Here is an 18,951-nt window from a genome sequence, read left to right on the forward strand (position 1 = left end):
ATTAAATTACAAAATGTAAAATTATATATATATATATATATATATATTTATATATTATTTCATTAGCACTTTATTGCAATTTTGAAATTTTGGTTGACAGCTTCAATTGTTTTGGTATCAGATTTAAAGTTGGAGCATTTTGTGTGAAGCAAGGAGACCCACCTTTCAACTCTGCTTTTTTAAAACATTCCCTATATTATATCTTCATCTTCATCTCAAGTGGTAAGCTTCAACTTTTTCGTCACCATCTTTCATTTCTTTTTGTGGTTCACGTGAACTGTATATTGTCTACCATTTTGCTTAAGCTTAGCAGAATTGTTATTTCAATTCAGATTCACGACAATGGCGGCAGAGTTCTTCTCGGGTGCTGCTTCTAATACCGTAGGAACACTGATGGTTGACTATTTGGTGAAGCCAATAGAACGTCGCCTTCGCTACTTATTTCGTTTCCATAAGTTAATTGATGACCTCCACCAACAGCAAAACAATCTGAATAGAGAACAAACTCGAGTTGAAGAAGACGTTAAGGAGGCAAAATTGCAGATTCAAACTCAAGTAATTGAGGAATATGTAGATGAATGGCTGACAAATGTAGAAAATGCCTTGAAAGATGTACAGAATTTGGACAGCAGAGTTGAAGAAAATAAGAGATGCTTCCGTTTGTGTCCTAATTGGTGTTGGCGATATCAATTAGGCAAGGAGATTGAGAAGAAGATAGTTTATATAAGCAAACTTGTAGAGGACTCCCATTTTAAAAGAATCGGCCGTCGTGCGGAGTTTCCTGGCTTAGAATTCTTCACATCTAAAGATATTTTGGCTTCCAAATCTTCAACTGCTGCATTCAACAAGATCATGGAAGCATTAAAGGACGGTAAAGTTAACATGATCGGAGTGTGGGGGATGGGAGGGGTGGGCAAAACCACCTTAGTCAAACAAATCGGCAAGAAAACCAAAGAATTAGGATGTTTTAGTAAAGTTATTGAAGTTGTGGTGTCCCAAAAATCAATCATTGAAAATATTCAAGATAAAATAGCAGATTTCTTGTTCTTAGAGTTCAAGAGTAAAACTGAAAAAGGGAGAGCAGAAGAATTATGGCTTCGATTGGAAAAAGAAGAAGTCCTCATAATCCTTGATGATATGTGGAATGAGGTCCACTTGAATGACATAGGCATTCCGCTAAATGAAAATGGGAAGGGATGTAAAATCATTTTGACAACACGTCTCATGAAAGTATGCGAATCTATGAAATGTCAAGTTTTTGTTCCAATTGATGTTTTGGATGATAATGAAGCATGGACACTATTCAGAATGAAAGCTAACCTTCATGAAAGAGTTTCAAGGGATATTCTTGAGGAGGCTGAGAAAGTTGCAAAAGAATGCAAGGGTCTACCGGTAGCGATTGTAACGCTAGCAACGGCTCTAAAAAGTACAAAGATCCGTAAAGGATGGGAAGTGGCCCGCGAGAAACTTGAAAGAAGTAGATTAGTGGAAATCGGTAACATTGGAGAAGAAGAAAAAAATGCCTACTTGTGTATCAAGATAAGTTACGAGCATTTGAAGAAAGAGACGAACCAGAAATGCTTCTTATTGTGTGCTTTATATCCAGAGGATCATTCAATTGATGTGGAAGATTTGGTGCGATATGCTTGGAGTTTGGAGTTATTTGGCAAGGCTGACTCAGTTGAAGAAGTGAGGATTCAAGTTTTGGAAGCCATTGATTACCTCAAAGATTCCTGCTTGCTGTTAAAAGATGGAGATGGTGGAAGGTATGGTCCTTAAACTCTAGAGCTTATTCCTTTTCATTAGTTGATAATTTTGTACATTTAGGAGTAGAATTGTCTTTAGTTGATAGTGTGAAACTCAAATTAACAACTGCATAAATAATATATATTTTAAACATTAAGCTTAAACTTCATATACTCATATAAGTGTGAAACTTCCAAGTAACAACAAAATACCTTTTAAGTTTTTAAAATAATACATATATATATATATATATATATATATATATATATATATATATCTAAGTAATATTTCAATTTACACTAAAATTAATATCTGAAAATAGAATTCACCATATATTAATCTACTTCAAGATAAATAAAATTTAAATATTAAATTCTCATTAATTTATTTTAATTTTAAATTAATAAAAGTCCTCTATTGAAGTATGTTAATAAAATAAAATTATAATGTAGTTCATTAACCTACAGTTACATCCTCTAAACTTTTAATTTTATGATAAATTTTGTTTAAAATCTTACAAAAACTATTAATATAAATTATAAGAACATATTGACAAATATTATTAAACTTTCAAGTTTGAAATTATGTGTTTTAGATGTTAAAACTCTATTAAATGAAATTATTAGTAAAGTTGCATACTTCATAAATTTCATATAATATCTTAATAAATTTATTAATTTTAAAGATAAATAATTACAAATTAATAATATTTGATGTACAATATATTAATGAAATGTATATCAAATACTTTAAGTACTACTTTTTTTTTTTAGTTTGGATCATCTAATTTGTTCATAAAATTTCAAATTTAAAAGGTATAATTAAAATAAAATATCATTTTAATTTAGTAAAATAAAATAATGTAAATTTTATTTCCTAATTTCATAAAATTTCAATGCTTATTCAAATTTTATTTCAACACATTTTAATATAAATAAAAATTTAAAATATTTTATAATAGTCATTTTGACAATGAATTATTAATGACGAATCAAATATTATTCATATAAATTTTAACAAACAATTTGTTCCCTAGATTATAATTTTTAAAGTTGGGTTTTCTTAAGGTAAAAATTATAATTTGTCTTTAGATTTCAAAATTTATGCGGTGCAGTTGATAATCGTATGTATCATCTAAAATGTGTCATGATAATACCACGACATTCAATTATTAATCTCTAAAAATATTATCTCAATAATCTTAATGTTAAAATAGATAATTTTAATAGTTAGGTAACTAAGTCCAAACCTCTTGAATAATAAAATGATTAATTGTCTAGTTTATTAATAACATAATAACAAAATAATTTATTCTAGTAAATTAAAAAAATGGTGGTACTCAAATTGATATGAGGATATATAAACAATGAATAACAAATATTAATAAAATAATATTTTGGACAAATATAAATTTTGATGATCATGTTATCAACTTTCAAAGTTTAATAACTAAATAAAAACTCCTTTAAAAGTAAAGTGGTAAAAGTAACTTTTTATATAGATTTGAATATCATATTAAAATTTTTATAATATTTTGATAATAAATATATTACAATTTATAAATATTTAGTAATACATATTTTATATTATAAAATGTGATTATTCTAATAAAATAAATATGTGTATCTATTTAAGTCCTATTTCATTTCATTCAGTCATTATATATTTTGTTCTCCTCCATATAATATATACTTTCAAAATAAGATTTAATTAGATATTTGTTAATATTAAATTTTTATTATTAAAGGTATTCATAGTTTGAGTCGAGCTAGGTTCAAGTCTAACTTATCTATGATGTTAGTAACTTTATATTTGCCTTAACCAAGTCAAGACCAGCCTAAAAATATAAATTTAAATTTTGCTCAAACCTGCTTTGCCTATGTTTATAAATAACTACCTCATGCTTATTCTAGCTTGCTCATAATATTTAATATTTTAGATTTTTTTCTTATTAGTAAAATTTTAAACATAGACAACTTGACATGTTTTTTAATCTATCTATAGTATTATCTTATTATTTATTTTATGTGATTTATATTACATAATATATAAAAATAAATAAAATCATATTACAAAAGTATAAAATTGAACAAGATCGAGCCTTGAATGTTGAAGCTCAAGTCTAACCTATATTTTAAACATGCCTATTTTTTGCCCAAGCCTATACTTTGAGCACGCTTTTGGGCTTGGACAGGTATCTCGATCCTTAAACAGAAGAATGCTTACTATAATACATTATTTATTACAAAATATTATTTTATTAAAATGATTTTGATTTTTAAAAATACATTTCTATAATATTTTGTATCAAATATAATTTATGTTGTTTTTATTTCACTGAAAATAATTTATAAAAATTATTTTAAAAATTCAAATAAAAATTTTATACAAAATTATTTCAATACTAAAAATATCATTTTTTTTCAAAAAAACCAATCCATCCTCCGGAAGTTGTTGTAAGACAAACACAATCTAAAAGGAGGAATGATATATACATGCTAGATACAGTTCTCTTGCAAAGTTCACAAGCTTAACCAAACTCAAGCAATTTTAGACTTTCCATTTTTTGAACTTGAAAAATATCATTTGTTTATAAATGATTGGATTTTGTCACTGCAATATGGGTGAATGAAAATATTTTATTTAAAATATATATTAGAATTTTATTTTAGTAAATAATTATAGATTTTTTATAAATTTATTGTTTTGTTTCATTCTCAGAAAATTTCATTTAATGATAAATAAAACATAAACCCAGAGGTCTCCTTTAACTTTACATTCAGTAAATCTTACTCATAAACATTAAAGCTAAAAAGAAACTTTTGTATCTTTTAATCCTTACATATTTCATGATTTAATAATTTATAAGCTTTATTTTAGTACTTGAATTTGATAATTTTTTAATTTGATACTTAAAATATTTTTTCTAATTTGGTACTTAAACTTGACATTTCCCCTTAATTTGACACCTAGATTTAACAGCTTTTTTTAATTTGGTACTTAATGTAACCTCCCCAACCCGACCTACACAGTAGACCCGATCTCAATAGATTACATTAACCACTGACATGGCTTGAACCATCTCAAATCAAATTTTCGATTTCTCGACCTACTTCATATTAGGCGAATACATAAATAAGAGCCATACTCAATCGTATTAATATAACCCTAAAATATTTATAAATAGTAAACTTGCAAATTACAAGATTTCCTAATAACTCGTAAAATGCATCCTAAATGAATAATTTGTGAAATCCTAAATCTCAAATCATGAAATCTATAAGCAATTATGACAATGATTATAAGAACGAAAAATAATTATTTATATAAAAAAAATTCAAGTTAAGCCCACGACAAGTTGAGATTCTCCATATGTCGATTCCACTTCTTAATGCGTTGAATTATCTGAACGATGGAAAATAAGGCAGAATAAGCTTGACAAGCTCAATGGGAGACATCTTACAATAAATCCAATCAATATTCGAACATGCATGTGGATCCTATTAATCCTGTTTACATGAAAATCCTAGTAATACGATAATTTAGTTTCTCTTACTATAGTTAAGTAGAACAATTATCATTCAAACGAAATCAATGGTAGCAACACAATTATAAAGTCAAAGATTCACTGACGTAGCATAATTTAATAGTTCAACAAATCATTTTTACGCTATTCGATAGAGGTGCATAGTGTGTTCAAGCATAATTTGTAACACCCCAAACTCAACCTAAACGTTATGGTTAAATCCGGAGATGTCACAAAGAATGAGTTTTGAAAAGGGAGTCGTTATGTTAAATCATTTCAGCTTAAAAACTCATATTCGTTTATGTCTATCGTCAAAAACGTTTCTTAATAGATTTATTTGCCAAAATACAGTTTACAACGAAGGTTTTAGTAATCGTTGTTTCCTTATAATCCCATTCGAGAGTTTGGAAAATCTTTGCTCTTAATAAAACCAAGTTTTTAGGCAATCGACATAATTAAAGTATTTAAACGAAAAATCCAAATCCCAAAATTAATTCAAACAATCTGGAGAGTCCAAATATTACAAAACTATCAGAATTAAACTTTATTTTAAAATAAACCTTTATTTAGAGTCAGTCCATAGTCTAGTGGTCATCGCGAGACTCCATTGCACCGATCCGCCTAAGTTTGTGGATTACCTGAACAGAACATACGTGAGTTTTCGTAAACTCAGTGTGTAACCCAACAGAAATAGACATGCAAAACATACGAAAATCTCATATATAGTAGATACAGATTCGGACCCATGTCTATTTCAGATACAGATAAGCAGATTAGATAAACAGAATCTTACCCCAATCCTCTACACACCAACTCCGACCATCCCATCACACCATGTGGGGTTAAAAACACCCACTCAACCCTACACACCATATCATGCCATTACGACACATATCAGATAAAGTGCAGCCAAGCTGCCAAAATATAGGCAATGAACGCCATACAGAACACTTCCTTCACATATATAAATCCCATCTCAATCAGACATACATAATCAGAATTATCATGCTTACATGCTCATATACAGATATCGAATATATATACATCAGATTAATCAGACATGCATAACCATGTCATGTACAGAACAGAATATCAGACTAGTAGATCACATAGTTTTAGGATTTGGTTAGTCCTTACTGACCCTATGATAGACTCACAGTCGGTCGAAGCGACCCGTACGACCCGTACGCCCAGATTGGCCTTACCCGTGTAGCCCACACGCTTGGCCCAAAACCAACACACTTGTGTGGCATGACTGTGTGGGCCTACACACCTGTGTGGCCCACACGCCCATCTTGGCCTAACCCGTGTGGCCCATACGGCCACACCTACACCGTCACACAGCCATTTCATGCGTACGACCAACCACACAAGCGACTACACGTTCATGTGGAATTGACAGATTGTATTTTTAGCTTTCGCCGAACTCAATTTTCACGCGTAAGGAGTACACACCTAGTATCGATTCAATGCGAAAATAGCCCCGAGACCACCAGAAGCTAAAAATAGAATCCTAATGCCCAATTAGCAACGATTTACGAACACAACCAAAAATAAATTGAGCAACATTCCACACTTACCACCGCAAAACGACTATACACGAAAATTAACTCGTCGAAGCGAAAACTACAGTTTCACTGCCTTCACCTACACAACCGATCGCAGAGTTCAGATTTCCTACAACAATCATTACACTATTAAATAAAATTGAGTGGCTTACCGAACCTACGCGAATAACAGAAATAACGAACAAAGAAAATCAAAAGGAATAGAAAACCAAAGATTACGCCAGAAAGAGGAGGAACAAAAAGAAATTGACAGAAAATACAAAAATGAGCAAAAAACGACGTCAAATTTGGAATAAAGGGAAAAATTAATTAAAATTTGAAAAAAAATAAAAGATATGTCAACAAGATCCCTTATTCTTCTCCCATAATCCCACCACTCACAACTCCCTCAGAATTTTAACTCAACTAAAATTCTATCAGACTTAAACCCAAGACTTTATACACACACCCAGAACACTTAACCATTAAAGTAGATACAAAATTGTGTTAGATATTTACAGAAACATAAATAAATTATTCAGGGCGTTACATAATTCATTCAACATATTATATGTCATTAAGAAATCCTACCCTCGACCACTAGCTTTCTAAATAAGAAGTTCCCCAAAATCCCTCTTCCTTTTCATCCTATTTTTCATATAAGTGCAGATGAGCTATCGTTTGATTTGAGAATCCATAATTTCTCGTAGATAAAAGTTTTCAGATAAAATCGGGGATGCTCCATTTGTTTAGTCACGATTAGAATCTGCATAAACAGTGAGTACACAACGAGCTTGTAATATATACGCAGTATAAACTGCCGTTCGTTTCTTCAACCTTTTATATTCCCTCATGTATATGCAATACAACCAAATCTTTACTGTTCGTTTATTTAGTGACTATTCAAAATTTTATCATGTAGCAGTTCCATCTTATTGAGTGAGGTACTCGCTCAGTATTTTCATATAATCTTTATTTTGGCATAATTATACAAGAATTAGAACGATAACTCCTCAAGCAATCATATAATATTGGCAATCGTAGAGATGTCATTGTCAATCATGGTTTTAAATAGTCAGATTGGCAATCGTAGACATGCCATTGTTAGTCATGGTTTTAAATAGTCATACTTAAATCATCAAGTTCTAACTACAATCATGGTATCACTCACAAATTTATGTCAATAAACAAATTACCATAAACATATAAATCATAGAATCATTCATCCATGTAGATATATCATACCATCCTAATCTAGAACCTAATTGCAAAATCTAAATCTCTAGATGCCGTTAAAAATCTACTTAGTGACTAAATTGCATGAAATAAGAGAAGGTAAGGCAAAATTGAAAATTTGAGTTTGTAGGGGCCACACAGCCGTGTGTCCGACCCATGTGTGTGGCCTCAAGTCGTGTGAAAAATGGAGGAGTGTAGGTGCAGGTGCCACACAGCTGTGTGTCTAGGCCGTATGCAAGCTTTTAAGCCGTGCGCGAAGCACGTATGTGAAAGGAAAACAAGGGGCACGGTCGTGTGTACTGTGTGTACCTGAGCAGTTTCAAATTTTAACCCAATTTTCATAAAAAAATCACCCATCTTACTTTCCCTAAGCTTCAAGTGATCACCCCACATTCAAGCTTGATCCAAACACCTACAAGGATCTTTTGATCGACAAAACATGATGATTATTGATGGGTTTTCAAGATTTGAAGGGGTTTTTTGATAGAAATGTTTAAAGATTTAATAACAGGTTGATAAATCAGTTAAATCTCGTTGTTTCCTAAAAATTGAGAAGCCCCACTTGATAAGAAACGAAATACTTACTGATTTTGACAAGGACTTGACATGTAAGCGATGCAAGATCCAATTCTTTTGATGAAGATGATGGATTAGGGCTTATTTGTAAAGATTCAAGAATTCAAAGAATTTCCAGCAACAAAGTTTTGAGAACAAGTTTGTAAAAGGGGTTTTATGAGGTTATTTGAAAATAAGAGTAAGGTATGGTTTTTATTTGCTATAATTACAAATGGAAATTTTAGTTGAATTAGGAAGAGTCTTTTAGAGCATTGGGTTGAGCAAAGGTTTGGGGTCTTATTGGGAAATTAGCCCATCTTGTAAAGAAAATCATTAAAGTAGGTGGCCAATGTGGATTGGGTCTTTTGGAAACGGGAAAAATAAGAAAATAAGTAAGAGTTAATTTAGGAGGATTTGAACCTTAGTTCTTTATACTTCCAACTAAGCCTTTAGCCACTAGACTAGGATTCCAATTACATTAACTTTCTAAGAATTGATTCTTCTATTGTTTAGGATGTTACACTTAATCTTTTTTTGGGGTCCAATTTGATACTTTATTTTTTTTCTAATTTGGTACCTTTTTTTTGTCTAATTCAGTACCTGAACTTGTCAAATATTATACAAATTACTTCAATATACTAATAATTTTTTTATGAGGTAGCAAAAACAATCAATGTATGGTCGACATGTGACAAATGACATTGTATTTCTTTTTATATTTTAAAAGTTCATTTACTTTTAGTTTAACTTTTTATTTTATTTTATTAATTTTAAATAATGATTTTCTTTTATTTTGGGGTTTAGAACTCTTGTTTCCTTATTCAATATTAATTTATTAAGTATAACCCAATGCATAATTTTTAACACAAATTTCCTCTAATACTAACAATATTTTTGTAGCTTAAGGGTAAATTATATATCATTTAACAAGTTAGGGTGTCTAATTGAACCTAAAAAAGTTTAGATACCAGAATATTAGAAAAAATAGTGTCAAGTTTACGTACTAAATTAGACCAAAACAAATGCCTAGGAACCAAATTAAGAAAAATTGTAAATTATAAATACTAAATTGGGAAAAAGGTGCTAAATTAGAAAAAAAAATGTCAAGGCTAAGTAACAAAAATTATACTAGTATAATTTATATAATGTAAAATTTGATTAAGATGTATACTATAGTTAAATTTGATAGTTTCCTCCACCATTTTGTTTTTTTTTTTTTAAATTTTCTTCCTATTGTTCCTTTTTCTACTTTCTTTTTATCTTTTAATCTTCTAAAATTGTATAATAAAAAAATATTATTCAATGTATTCTCTTTTATTTTGGCTTGATTAGGTACGTTAAGTTACATGACATAGTTCGTGATGTTGCTCTATGGATTGCATCAAAAGAAAAAAGTAATTTTGTGATCAAATCTAGATTGGCGTCACGAAAGAAAAGCTCTGAATCTTGTAATGCAATCTCATTGTTGGACAGTGAAGAGAAAAAATTTCCTGATGGATTAATGCATTCGAAGCTTGAGATCTTATTGCTTAAGAACTGCAATGTACAAGGTACATGTTTTCAAGAAATGAGAGAACTAAAAGTTTTAAGTCTTACAATTGTAGAAGGTTCTACAGGGTTTATTTCCTTGTATGCTCTTAAGTACCTGGAAAAACTTCGTGCTCTGCATTTGGAGAATTTTAAGGACTTTTCGCACCTTGGAGACCTAAAGACAATTGAGATTCTAAGTTTGCGTGGTTCAAACTTTGAGGGTTTGGAAGATGAATTAGGGAGGTTGGAAAATCTAAAGGTATTGGATTTAACCAATTTTGGACTTAAATGGATCTTTGCCCCTAATGTCATTCAAAGGTTATCTCACCTAGAGGAGTTGTACCTATCAGGATTACTGTATAGAGAGATAAGTAACGATATCTTTCTCAAGATAAAGTTTTTGACCAGACTATCTCTTGAGGTATCTTTTCTACATTTACCGCTAGACTTTGAGTTTCCTGAATTAGAAAATTACAATATATGTATAAACCGTAGAAGTAGCTGGCATGATTCTCGTTTTGAGGAAGCAAGATCCTTGAAAGTTAATGAAGTGTTTCCTTACAATGCAGTTTCCCAATTACTTGGGAATTTAGAGTCCCTTGAAGTGTCATGTATCGATGATGAGTATATAGAATGCTTGACTAACAAAACACAACAGAAGGTGTCAGTATCAATGATCTTACAAAACCTAAAACAAGTGAGAATTAAAGGCTGCAAGAGTCTAAAAGTGGTATTTCAAATGGAGGAGGTGGAAGAAAATGAAGCTCCACTTCTTTCAAATTTAAAGATTTTACATCTCGAAAGGTTGCCAGATTTGAGTTGCATATGGGAATTGCCAACCCAACATGTAAGACTTGAAAGCTTAGTTCATTTGAGGATAGAAGATTGCCCACGTTTGAAATCACTCTTTTCACTTTCTTTTGCTCAAAGTCTCGTACTCTTGGAAACCCTTCACATAAGCTCCTGTGTTGAGTTAAAGCAAATAGTGGTAGAATTGGAAGGTGATGAGGGAGAAATATCATCGACCATCAATTCTCATAAATCTTTGTGCTTCCCAAAGTTAACAAGGCTCGACATATCTTTTTGTAATGGTTTGGAGTATATTTTTTTTACGTCGTTGGCACCACAATGGCTTCAGGGTTTGACTCTTAACATAAGATATTGCCGTCAATTAAAACAAGTGTTCAGGGTGGGAAATGATAGTCTGCTCCTACACCAGCAGTTCTTGAGATCGCTATCGTCCTTTACAGTGCTTTGTTGCCCTCAATTAATTGATTCGGTTGTTCATTTCGAAGCTGAGGAAGCTCGCATAGAGGTACATTCTTTTTCTCTCTTTCTAATTAAATTATTGAATTTTATTCATTTATGATTTTCATAAAGGATTCATAACTCAGTTTTCATATTGATTTTTTAGCGAAATGTTTAAGATATTTTAACCATACTAGAATTGGCACTCCTATGTGTGTGGAAGTAAATAATATAAAAATAATAATTATTGGTGGTTCGAAAATATCAATAGTTTTTTTATAAAAAGTCAGGGCATTAATTTATATTATTTTACACTTTTTATAATTTTACTGAGTTTTACCTTTTTCGTGAGTAATAAAGTGAAATTAATTTAATTTTTTTTCAATCTCAGTTTTTAACTTTTGCTAAAAGCAGAGATCAAATATAGAGTATATATAGGTTTATTTTGTAATCGCCAAATGCATTTTTTTAATATTAAACAAACGAATTGTTTTGTAGTTTCATACTTAATATAAATTAATGTCATTTTTAATATTAATTTCCATTTTCTAAAGAATTAAGTTAATTAATGAAACCATGTAGATGTAACCTTTTCATTAACTTTCTATTTCCGGCCGTCCAAGTAGGTAATTTATGAGTTCGATTACTTTAGATTTTAATTTTTAAATTTATGAGTTTCATGTAATTACATATTTTTACTTTATCATTAAATGTGCATTATTCTAATACTATTAGCTTTGCCCTTTGTTTAATTCTGTATTTACGGACGACATCAATAGTGATTTAAAACAATATTTTAATTATTTATGTTCCTACGTCAACTATTGATTGATAATTGATATATATATATATATATAATTTCTGTTTTACTAATGAATGGTTCATGTGAATTACAATCAGCGTGTTCGATTATCAGCATTCAAGGAATCTTTCAAAACTTCGAAACAACTTGAACTAAATTCAATTGAGGATCATAATCTGGTTCCAGAAGCTAATGAAGATGGACTAAATGGAGTAACTTCACTTCAACTTCGGGATTGCTTGTATCTTGAATGCTTTGTTGATACCACCACTACTGCAACAAAGAATGGGCCAACTTCAGCATTCACTCATTTGGAGACATTAAAAATAGAATTTATGTATCGGTTGAAAGCCTTATGCAAGGGTCAGCCTCCACAAGGTTTCCTCAAAAACTTGAAATATCTGGAAGTTAGAGATTGTTACGAGTTGCGAGTCGTGGTTGAGCTCCTTCATATCAGAGAAGAAAATCAAGAGCGCCCACTTTCAAATTTACAATCTTTGAAGCTCTTCTACGTACCAGAATTGAGATGGATATTCAAAGGCCCACCGCACTCTTTCACCCTCAAAAGTCTTACAGTTGTAGACATAGATCAGTGCAGAAACTTGAAATCCATTTTTTCACCTTCCCTTATTCAAAGCCTAGAGCTTTTAGAACAACTCAAGATACGATGCTGCCCCAATTTGGAAACTCTTTTCAATGATGGTGAAATAGAATCAAAGACTTCTTCCCTTCCCCTCTGCTTGCCCAAATTGAAAACTCTTTGCATCATTTGTTGTTTAAAACTGGAATATGTTGTGCCAATCAATTTGGCTCAAGGTCTTCCTGCTCTTGCATTGCTTTCGGTTTCTTATTGTGATGAATTAAAGCAAGTATTCGGTATGCCAAATGAACAAGATGGAGTTCAACACCATGATAGGCTGCTCCTTTCATGTCTACAAGATCTACAACTTATTTGCTTAACAAACTTGACTAGTTTTGTCCCACAAAACTATGTTGTCAAAGCACCATCTTTGAAAAGATTGGAAGTTAATGATTGTCCTAAAGTGATGACCCTTCCCATTCAACAAGCCAACAATCAGCTGGAGTTAACGTTAAAGGTACACTTTTCTTACTCTCTTTTCGTTTTCTGGATTTTTAATTTGATTTTTTCTAATTATTAAACCTTTTTATACCATGCCCCTCCCAACCCTTGACGTTGAGCTTAGAAAATATATAAAAATAGAGCCTCTAGTTAAAAATGGTAATTGTTATATTTGCTGTGTATAATTATCATATATCCTGGTGGTAATTTTTATCTCAATCTGTTATTATATATATTTTTATGATACCAATTTCTTATTATATTAATCTAATATTTAATTTTTCATTAATTTTTCTTTTTGATTTTATTAATTAATGATTTATTTTTGTTTATGTGATGAATTACGATTAGGTGATTTAGGTATCTATATTCAAGAATTGTTCTACAATACAAAAGTTCTTATTCTCAAAAATATTAGAGATCATAAAAATTTCATCTCAAATATTGTAGATTTGGAACATTTAGATGGATTAACTTCCCTCTCTATTAATAACTGGAGGGATGGTGAATGCTTGATATATCACAGGCAATTATGGGTTTCAAATGCAACCTCTCAAGTGTTTCTTGCAAAATCTCAAATACTTTGAACAATTGTTTCAGCTTCAGGGTGGAAATATCATCTCAAGTCTAGAGAGAATGGAGCTTTCTAATTTGATTAAGTTGCAAGATATATGGAAGGGTCCCATTCATGTTGCAACCAATCTTAGAGAACTAAAGGTTCGCCGCTGCAATAATTTGACATACATCTTTCCAGTTACGCTCATTCCACATCTACCACAATTAAGCTTTCTAAACATAGCGTCATGTGAGAACTTGAAGCAAATAATTGGAAATGATGACATTTTAGCATCTTCATCATCATCACAAGATCCTCAGTCGGAGATGAAAATGGTATTCCCTCGGTTAAAGCAAATACTACTTCAAAACTTGTCAAAGCTCGAGAGTTTCAGCCCTCTGCTTTATCATCTGGAATTCCCGTGTTTGGATTTGCTTGACATTAAGCAATGTTCCAAGATGATCACAAGATTCAGTGCAGATTATTTAACGTTGACTGTGCATGCTAAAACTGATCAGGTATTTATCCTCCCAACACTCTTTTACTTGAGTTTTTCCATTATCGTTTCTAATATATATGAAATTGAGTAATTTTCATTTCATTTTTATGTTATTCTTAACAAAATTTAATTTTTTTTATGAAATGAAGGCATCTCAACTAAATGATACCAATCTCTCACGAAAAGCTATATTCTGGGAAAGGAGAAAACCTACCTTACTACCTCAGTATGAAGTAGAAGCTGAAGAAATTTCACCCTTTAAGTGAAAAATGTTGCAGAAGGCATTCTTGAGCCTAAACCACGTCGATTGTACCAACAGTCTACACTTGTTAATTAACTAGTTAAATATGGAATGACCATTTACCTTTTTTCTCGCCTTAGTTTTTTTTTCTTTTTATTTTTCTTTTTAGTTCAAATTATTACTGTGAAAAAATAAATAGAATAAAATAAATAAAAATAAAGAACACATAAATTTTACGTGGAAACCCTTTCAGGAAAAAAACCACGGGCAGAGGAGAAGAAAATTTACTATGTCGAAAAATTTTTTACTCTAATACAAGAGGAATAGACTATGTCTATTTATAGGCTTGCAAAGCCATATTCTAGTAGGATTGAAACACCTTATCCTAATCAATATAAAATAGATGGAGTTTAATAAGGTTTAAAACCTTATTCTAAAATAAAATAAAAGAAGTCTAGTTCTATATGGATTTTACTTTTATTTTATTTTCCATCGTATTTTATTTAAATAAGAATTTGGGTCACTTAATTCTAACAATCTCCACCTTGACACAAATTCTCAATGAACAAGTTCTTCATCGCGAACTTTCAATAAACAAGTTCTTCACCTCTTCCAAAAACCCTTAAGGGTTTAACTTCAACAATGAACACCAACCAAGTCTAAGCAATGCTCAAACTTGGTTATAGGAAGTGACTTAGTCATCATATCTGCAGGATTTTCATGAGTGCTAATTTTGCTCACAACAATATCACCACGAGCAATAATATCACGAACAAAATGATACCGAATATCAATGTGTTTTGTTCTCTCATGAAACATTTGATCTTTTGTAAGAAAGATGGCACTGACCGTCACAAAATATCGTGCTGATTTGAAGGTCTTCATTGAGTTCACTAAATAGTCCCTTCAACCAAATAGCTTCTTTACAAGCCTCGAGAATCGCCATGTACTCAGCTTCAGTGGTAGACAAAGCGATCGTAGTTTGCAAAGTGGCTTTCCAACTAATTGCACAACCTCCGATTGTAAAGACGTAACTCGTGAGAGATCTTCTTCTATCAAGGTCTCCAGAAAATCAGCATCAACATACCCTATAACTCCATCTTTAGTTCTTCCAAACGTAAGCAAACATTAGTAGTGCCTCGTAAGTATCTTAAAATCCACCGAATCGCTTTCCGTTGTTCTTTACCGTGATTCGCCATGTATCCGCTAACCTGCACCGATCGCATATGATAAATCGGACGTGAACAAACCATAGCATACATGAGAGATCCTCTCGCACTAGAGTATGGAACATGTGACATGTACTCAATCTCATTATCGATTGAGGAGATAAGGCCGATGAAAGTCTGAAATGGGTCGCTAAAGGAGTACTAACAGCTTAGCACTCTGCATATTGAACCCGCAAAGAACTTTCTCAATGTACCCTTCCGACTTAGGTACAATTTACTTGCTTTTCTATCTCCGAGAATCTCCATACCAAGTATCTTCTTTGCTGGTCCTAAATCTTTCATCTCAAATTCTTCACTTAGTTGGGCTTTAACCTTTCTTATCTCTCTTTTATCTTTTGTCGCTATCAACATGTCATCAACATAAAGAAGTAGATACACAAAAGAACCATCACTGCTTTTTCTTAAAGTAGACACAACTGTCAAAACTACTTCTTTTGAAATCATGAGAAGTCATAAAGGAATCAAACCTCTTGTACCATCGTCTTGGTGATCGTTTCAAACCGTAAAGGGACTTTTTCAGAAGCAAACATAGTCCTCTTTTTCGAGACTATAAAACCCTCTGGTTGTTGCATGTAAATATCTTCCTCAAGTTCTCCATGCAAAATGCGCTTTTACATCTAACCGCTCAAGCTCCAAATCATGCATGGCCACAATACCAAGCAAAGCTCGAATCGAACTATGCTTAACAACCGGAGAGAACACATCGTGAAGTCCACTCGAATTTGATCAGTAACCCTTTGCAACAAGCCTTGCTTTATATCCGGGTTCTTCAACTCCTGAGTCCTTCTTTCTTTTTAAACACCCATTTACAACGAATGCCTTTTTACCTTTAGGAAGTTTTACAAGATCCCATGTTCTGCTTTTTGTGGAGTGATTCCATCTCCTCTTGCATAGCAAACATCCACTTTTCTCGAGTCTTCACACTAATCGCCTCGAATAATTAAATGGCTCTTGATTCGCATATATATCTTCAGCCACATTTAAAGCATAAGCAACTAGATCAACCTCGGCATACTTCTTTGGAGGTTTAATTTCTCTTCTTGTCCTGTTTTTGGCGATAGAGTATTGCGGTGAAGAAGCAACTCTATTCTCAATTTTGTACTTGGCTTGAGGAGTTGATTCGTATTAACTGATGCTCCACCGCTTTTGGTTTTCTTTATTGGAAGAGTCTTTAAGAGATAAGTTAGGTAGCATAGTAGTTTCATCAAAACAACATCTCGCTAATCACAACTTTTCTATTTTCGTGACACCATAACTTATAGCCTTTTACACCACTTTATAACCAAGAAAAACGCATTTAATGGATCTTGGTTCCAATTTTCCATTATCAACATGAGCATACACAGGACACCCAAAAATCTTTAAATCAGAATAATTAGCAGGATTACCAGACCATACCTCTTGTGGAGTCTTTTTCTCAATGGCAACGGATGGAGATCGGTTGATCAAAAACATGCAAGAGAGGTCGTCGCCCAAAATGACTTCGTAAGTTGGCATTTGACAACATACATCGAACCTTCTCCATGATCGCTTCGTTCATTCGCTCGCAACGCCGCTTTTTTGTGGAGTATGACGAATCGTCAAGTGTCTCATGATCCTTCGACTTGCACAATCTATTAAACTCATCGAACGTAACTCTAAGCCATTGTGCATGCGGAGGTATTTTATCTGCTTTTCCGTCTGCTTTTCAATCATAATTTTCCAAGACTTAAATGTGGAAAACACATCGCTTTTCGCTTCGTGAAGAACGCCCAAACTTTTCTCGGAAAAATCATCAATAAAGGTTAGCATATAATTAGCTCCACCTCTCGAAGGCACTCGGACGACCCCCACAGATCGTAATGGATATACTCCAACGCTTCCTTCGTGTTATGGATTCCTCTAGTGAATCAAACTCTCTTTGCTTCCCAAAACACAAGGTGCTCACAGAAATTCAGTTTGCAAATTCCTTGCCCATTAAGAAGTCCTCTTTTGCTTAATTCGCCATGCCATTCTCACTCATATGCCCTAGGCGATATGCCAAAGTTTAGTAATATCATCATCGACAAGGAAGAGGAAGCGACAAATGCATCACCAAGAATGAGAGAACCTCAGAAACATATAACTTGGCAATCTTTCTTTGCCCTTTCATCACAACAAGGACCCTTTGAAATCTTTAAAACCCCACTTTCACCGTGTATCTGCACCTTTTGAATCAAGAGTACTCAACGAAATTAAATTTCTTTTCAATTCTGGAACATGCCGCACGTCACTAAGTGTTCTAACAACTCCATCAAACATCTTAACTTTAATTGTTCCAACACCTGCGATTTTACATGAAGCATTATTTCCCATCAAAACAACACCTTCAGATACTGTTTCATAAGTTGTAAACCAATCCCGATTGGGACTCATGTGGAAGGTGCAGCTGAATCAAGTATCCACTCCTCGCTTACTTTAGAATCATTGATGAAGCAACTAGAAGTTCACCATTTCGTAGTCTTCTACAACATCGCCTTCACCGAATTTTTCCGTCTGTTTTCCTTTTGATTCGCAGCCTCCCTTTTAATCTTATTTTGTAGCTTATAGCACTCAGATTTAATGTGCCCTTTCTTCTTGCGAAGTTGCAAGTTTTACCTCGCTTGAAGATTTCGATCTACCCTTAGATTTACCACGAGGATTCCGTTCTCGTGTTCTACCACGATCATCATCAACATTCCGGTCTTGTCTCCCACGAACAATGAGACCCTCTCCCGAGAGTTGGGTTTAACCACAAGATGTTTCATCTTATCATACGAGGTTAAAGAATCATAAACCTCATCAACCTGTGAGAGACTCGCGGCTATATAAAATCGTGTCTCTAAAGGTTGAATAAGACGGGACAACGAACAAAGTAGAATCAACCCTAGATCTTCCTTATCATACTTGAACCTCCATGGCCTCCAAGTTTGAGAGAATTTCTTTAAACACCATTAAGTGTTCGTACTGACGCACCTTCCTCCAAACGATGAGCATAAAGACGCCGCTTCATATGCAACTTGCTTGTTAGAGTTTTCGACATACATATTTGTTCTAGCCTCTTCCATAATGCAATGGCGCTTTTCTCTTTCATCACATCCTCGCAAAATTTCGTTGGACAAATGCGATGTAATTGTGTTAATGCCTTTCGATCCTTA

General features: G+C 32.5%; 1 protein-coding gene across 1 annotated transcript; it reads left to right on the forward strand.

The window, feature by feature from the left end:
* The first annotated feature begins 342 nt into the window (after positions 1-342).
* On the forward strand, positions 343-14,701 carry LOC108481186 (disease resistance protein UNI-like). The gene is made up of 5 exons (XM_053019478.1): positions 343-1,766; positions 9,943-11,455; positions 12,289-13,287; positions 13,872-14,345; positions 14,476-14,701. Exons 1-5 carry the CDS (start codon positions 343-345, stop codon positions 14,590-14,592), a joined length of 4,527 nt encoding a protein of 1,508 aa, XP_052875438.1. The 3' UTR covers positions 14,593-14,701.
* The last annotated feature ends 4,250 nt before the right edge of the window (positions 14,702-18,951 follow it).

The sequence above is a fragment of the Gossypium arboreum genome, chromosome 1 (genome assembly GCF_025698485.1).
Source record: "Gossypium arboreum isolate Shixiya-1 chromosome 1, ASM2569848v2, whole genome shotgun sequence".
NCBI classification, from domain to species: Eukaryota; Viridiplantae; Streptophyta; class Magnoliopsida; order Malvales; family Malvaceae; genus Gossypium; species Gossypium arboreum.